The sequence below is a fragment of the Artemia franciscana genome, chromosome 18 (genome assembly GCF_032884065.1).
Source record: "Artemia franciscana chromosome 18, ASM3288406v1, whole genome shotgun sequence".
NCBI lineage: Eukaryota > Metazoa > Arthropoda > Branchiopoda > Anostraca > Artemiidae > Artemia > Artemia franciscana.
In genome coordinates, this window is record NC_088880.1 from 14,587,995 (window position 1) to 14,593,994 (window position 6,000).

Below are 6,000 nucleotides of genomic sequence, written 5' to 3' on the forward strand. Positions count from 1 at the left end.
GGTAATGGCAGAGGTGGATGTTGCAGCAGTTACAAAAGTTGCACCTAAAAATACCTTGTCAGTCTTATCACCAGATGAAACCCAAATCAATGGTTACCAACTCTTCTCTAGCCTGAATTTCCTGCTTTATCATGGAGGAGAGTGTTTCTATGTAAGAGATGAACTAAAGATTAGTCACATTCATTTTAATTCTCTTATTACTGATGGAATTGAGTCTGTTTGGATAAAAATACATAATCAAACAAGCTCAATTATAGTGGGTGTTGTTTGCAGAAGCCCCCTGTATTTTGGACTCTGAATCTAATTTGGCTGCTATGTTTTCACATACCATGTCCAATTTTGCAAGTTATGATTTTATCCTTCTGGGGGACTTTAACCTTCCTAGAATCCAATGGACTGATGGATCTGGTTTTTGCATTTGAGATTCTCCTTTTTTGTCTGTCCTGTCTGATAATTCCCTCTGTCAAACCATTTCACAACTAACTTGTTTCAGGGAAGGGAAGTTTCCAACACTTTTAATCTGGTTATTCTCAGTAATCCTGACCTTCTTATTAAGAATAAAATATCCACACCCATTGGTAACACCAACCATGTTGTAATTATTTCAGAGATATGTTTGCCTGATAAATAACCCTCTTCCAAGCAGCAACAATATGTCAATTATATATTAGTCTCCAAAAGACTTACCAATGTCAATTGGGAACAGATTATCACCAATAGCATTGACAAGACTTGGTCTAATGTGAAAACTATAATTTTCCATGCTGAAAGGTCATGTACCAGAATTTTTGTACATAACAGGGTCAACATTTTTTAACAACTGAAACAAGTAAGCTAATTAATGGAAAACATTGAGCATGGAATCATACAGGAAAAAGAAAACTTGGAAAATTGTCAACTCTTCATAACTAGACAACCAACCAAATCAAGCAGCAGAAGAGAAGATTTGAGGAACAGCTGGCTGAGGATGTTGGGGATAACCCTAAATTTTTCTAGCATTATGCCTTTCAAAAATATTACAGCAGATGCACTGTCCCTGATATCCTGTATATTAGTCAACCATTTCCTGAGCTAAAAGTTTGAATTTTCCACCAGCAAATTGCATCTGTTTTGCCCTCCAATTCCAGTATTGTTTTCTCCCCACCTTCTATATATGACTTATCATATACTATGGAACCTATTCTGATTAATAATTCCATAGTTCTAAAGGAACTTGTGTCACTCAAATTGAATAGATTGGCTGGGCCAAACTGCATTCATTCTTGTATCCTCCATGAATGTTTAACAGTCTTGTGTCACTGTCTTTCCTTACTGTTCATGTTATCATTAAATCTTTCCAGACTACCCCTGAATTTGAAAACAACCCATAGCACTCTAATATTTAAGAAAGGTAGAAAGGACCTTGATGAAAACTACCAACCTATCAGCAGTTGTCAAGGTTCTTGAAAGAATAATTAATTTGGCAGTTATTAGACATCTTCAAGCAAATAATCTCTTGCACAGCTCACAGCATGGCTTGTGTTCTGGAAGATCTGTTGATACTAAACTCCTTGAATCTTATGACCATATTACTAAGTTACTTGATGTAGGGGTGCCTACTGACATGATTCTTCTTTCCTATTCTAAAGCTTTTGACAATGTTTGTCACATGCATCTTACAATCAACTTATGTGCTGTCAAGCTTGAAGAGAAGTCCCTGCACTGGATCCTTGATTTTCTTTATCTATGAACTCAATGTGTTCAGTTACTTGATGACTGTGGCAGCTGTATTCTTTCTTTGTCAAACCATGTTTTGAGTGGAGTTCCTCAAGGTAGTATTTTGGGTCCTAAACTTTTTAATATCTTCATTAATGATGCTCCCTCCACTATTAGCAGTGAGCCAATGCTTTATGCTGGTGACATGAAGCTCATTGGACCAGCTTTGTCCTGTGAAGATTATCTTTTTTCTAAAAAATAATCTTGGACTGCTTGTTCAATGGGCTGAGGCTTGGCTTCTTAAATTTGATTTTGTCAAGTGCCATGTCAATCACCTTGAAAACTTGAACCTTTGTCAATCTTATTGACTCTCAGGTCACCCACTTTCCTCTGTAAATACTGGGCAAGATCTTGGAATCACTATTGGTAATGAATTAAAATACAGAAGTCATGCTAAAAAGTCTGCTACTGGTGCTAATTTAACCATGGGGCTGATTAAGTGTACTCTTTCCACTTGTTCCCCAAAAGTCATCAGTCTTCTGTAGGCCTATAAGGGAATTGTGTAATAAGCTTGAAGTTGAAATGTCCCTAGCCTCTCCTTATTTTAAAAAAGACATAAAAGTGTTGGAACATGTGCAGAGGCATGCAACCAAAGTGATATCTGGCATGCAGGAACTTTCCAACCCTGTAAGACTGGCAAAGCTGAAATTACCAACTCTTGTATACAGGAGAAATAGAGGTGATGCCATTTTGACCTATAAGTTAATGAGGGCTAATACACTACTGGCATTATTTCCCACTGTTAGTCCTAACTCAAGACCAAGAGGTCATCAGTTGAAACTCGTTAAGCATCTGGAAATCATACAATGGTACTTAGAAATGCTAATTGTAGAAGTACATCCATTTCTGGTTGACCCTTCTCCTCCATTGGGCAAACTAAAAATGTGTAAAGTGGGCAGGGTTTTGAAGCTCAGGGAAAAGTTGAGGTTGTACAATATGAACAAAATTATATTTTAAATACTAATTCCAGTTATCACTTGTAATTTCTGAATAACAGGAAGCTGAAAGATAATTAAAAAAAAAATTTCATATCCATTAATGTGAAAATCCAAAATTGTTCACTTTCACTTTCAAGTTTATACTATTCAGCTATTTTAACAAAATAAATGTCCAATTGGGCTTAGGCCTATAGTAAACATTACATATAGAGTGAAGCAAATTAGTCAATGAGCCCCATAACAGCAGGGCAAGGTCTGTATTGTGATTGGTTAATTGTTACTTGATATTTATGACCTTTTTTTTTGCTGATTGGTTAAAACTTGTTTGTTGTCTTGCCAAGGAGAGAGACTTAGGCATCATTGTGGACAAGGATTTAAAATTCCATAGCACAATCAGGCTCAGGTTGCAAAATCTAATCAAGCTCTTGGACTCATTAAGCACTCTTTTGTAACCAGAAAGTCATGTGTGTTTACAAGACTTTATAAATCCCTTGTCTATCCCCACCTTGACTTTGGCCTTTCCCCAAAATAAAATGGACACAAGAGCCCTTGAAAGTGTCCAAAGGAGAGCAGCCAAACTGGTCTGTGGCTTAAATAATGCCCCTTACCAGGATTGCCTAAGGTCTCTGAGACTTCCAACCCTCACATATTGAAGATATAGAGGAGATTTGATCATGGCATGCAAAATTTTCAAATCCAGTCACCTGAACTTGATCTCCCTGGCTAATAACTTAAGAGGTCACAGTCTGAAGCTTTGCCTGCCTGGATGTTGGAGAAGCAAACAACGTGGCTTCTTTTCCATTCAGGTGGTCCCCCTCTGGAATAGCCTATCCAAGTCTACCATCCAAGCTGAGACTCCCTACTCCTTCAAGGCTGGAGTTGACAGGGACTGGGAGAGGGCTGAGTGGAGGCTGGACTGGGAAGCTAAGCCAACACAGTTACATCATTCACCACCAGCAAGAGCCTACAGGAGGATCTACCACCTTATCTCACTGGCAAATGCAATTTAAGGTAATATTTTATCATTGCAACCTTATTTTCACCAGAAATTGCATGGAGTCAAGGGAAGAATCTGTGGTGTTAAAAATTTGAAGGCAGGATATTTTAGTTTTTTGTGAGTTTTCTTCTATTTTTATTTTTTAAATTACTGTATATAGCTAGATTCTGATGATTGCATATTGTTTTTATGTCGTTATTCATTCATATTGTCCAATCCCAACATTTCCCTTGGCTTTGCAACCCTTCCCACTTTATGCATTTTTAGTCTTATTGGAGGGGGATTTTAGAAAGCTAAAAAATGGATGTGCTTCTCTAATAATGACAAAGAAACAATATGCAATCATCAGAATTTTGCCATATGCAGTAAAACAAATTTTAGACAGCTAGTGATAAAACTAAACAATTACCATCAATTTTGTTGTAACCTAGTTCATTTAAGCAGAAGATCTGCTATGCAAGGTTTCACTTTCATAACACATAAGATTTTTAAATGTCATCTAAAGGTCTAGAGAGAGAAGGAATGAGGTAAATACTTCAAAACACCTTCCCAAGACATAGCCTACTTTGGTCTGTAGACCCATCCCTGAAGGTATCATTTTCCTTACCTAATCCCTTTCCACGGCAGCAAATAGTAGCCAAGCTAGAATTTTACCAGCATGGAATTTGGGAATTTGCATGGATTTTGGTAATTTGATCATCTTAAAAATATGTGTCATATAAAAGTGAAATCTTGAAAATAGATCTTCTGCTTGAATGAAGTACACCAAATTTGTTTTCAGCTTCACTACTTTGCCCAATCCCAATCTAGGCTTATAAGGTTTTAAAGATATGCAAATACATTTTCTAAATTTTGAAAAAAACCATTGGGTTAAATTCTAGTTAATTGACTTCTTGCTATCTCAGAAAGGGTTTAGGTTAGGAAAATGTGTTATAAAAGTGAAACCTTATAAAATAGATTTTCTGCTTAATTAAGTATAACAAAATTGTTTTCAGCTTCATAACTTTGCTTAATTCTATTTATAAGGTTTTAAAGATATGCAGATACATGTCCTAAATTTTCAAAAAAAAAATCAATAGGTACAGACCTGTCATATGGGCAAATTTCAGGGCCCTCTAGAGGGAGAAGGAGTGGAGGTGGGTACTTTATAATACCTTCCCAGGACATGCTTTACCATGTAGACCTATCCCTGAAAGTTTCATTTTCCTAACCTAAACCCTTTCCAAGATAGTAATGCTGTTTGTCAAAATTTCCATAGGTATGGACTTGTCATGCAGGCAAATTTCAGGGCCATCCAGAGGGAGAAGGATTGGAGGTGGGAACTTTAAAATACCTTCCCAGGATATAGGCTAGGCCTACTTTAGCCTGAAGACCCATCCCTCAAAGTTTTATTTTCCTAACCTAACCTCTTTCCAAGATAGCAAGAAGTCACTAAACTAGAATTTTACCATACGTTTCATATTAGACCATAGGCATGACAACTAGCCTAGCATAGAATTAGCCTTCCTAGGTTGAAATCTAAGATGGCTAATATTTTAACCAAAATTTACATATTACCTGCATTAACATAAAATATGGGAGTTGAAATATAAAACCTTTCATCTATAGCAAGCTTTGCAAGAGAGCTTGTAACACTTTTTAAACTAGCCAACGACATGTTCCTTAAGTGACACAAGGAAAAGAGAGTATTCATTCCTTTCTTCATAAAACGTACTGATTATAATCCATAACGAGAGCGACATTGTCAAAATTACAGTTTCAAATTTCAAAACAGATAGCAGCAACATGTTTATTGAGACATTTGTTTGGACAAAAAAAAACACATTTATTTTGTGTTTTCCCAATCAGTTTTCAAGAAGATTTTAAACAACAATTTTAAATGGGTGATTGAATTTGAAGACACTTTTAAAACCAAACTGGTTCATGTTTATAGATAATCTTGAAAGAGTAGATTTCCAAAGTTATGGAAGCAGGCTATTATTGTACCAGTGCCTAACCCAGGAAAACCTTCTGAAAGAGTGGAATCTTATAGAGCTCTCTCATTTTACCGGTCCTCAGTGAAATCTTAGAAAAAATAATCGATAAGAGACTGGAATGGTTTGTTGAATCGAATCAGTTACTACCAAGTTCCTGATCAGGTTTTTGCTGGTGTAGATCCGCTGAGGACAATATAGTCTGCCTAAAAGCTGCTATGGGACAATCCACAGAGCAAGAAAATTTTTAATAGCTACACTGGTGGATTTTAAGGCCAATTTGGACAACGTGGATAAAACTTTACACTCCAAAACTCCTAAAAATATAAATTTACCT

General features: G+C 36.4%; 1 protein-coding gene across 1 annotated transcript in view; it reads right to left on the reverse strand.

The window, feature by feature from the left end:
• The window catches only part of LOC136038655 (methionine--tRNA ligase, mitochondrial-like), a 63,403-nt gene extending 58,007 nt beyond the window's left edge, over nt 1-5,396 (reverse strand). The window contains exon 1 of the mRNA XM_065721909.1: nt 5,248-5,396. Coding sequence (XP_065577981.1) covers nt 5,248-5,395 — 148 coding nt within the window. The 5' untranslated portion in view covers nt 5,396. The remainder of the gene's footprint in view (nt 1-5,247) is intronic.
• Between the last annotated feature and the right edge of the window lie 604 nt (nt 5,397-6,000).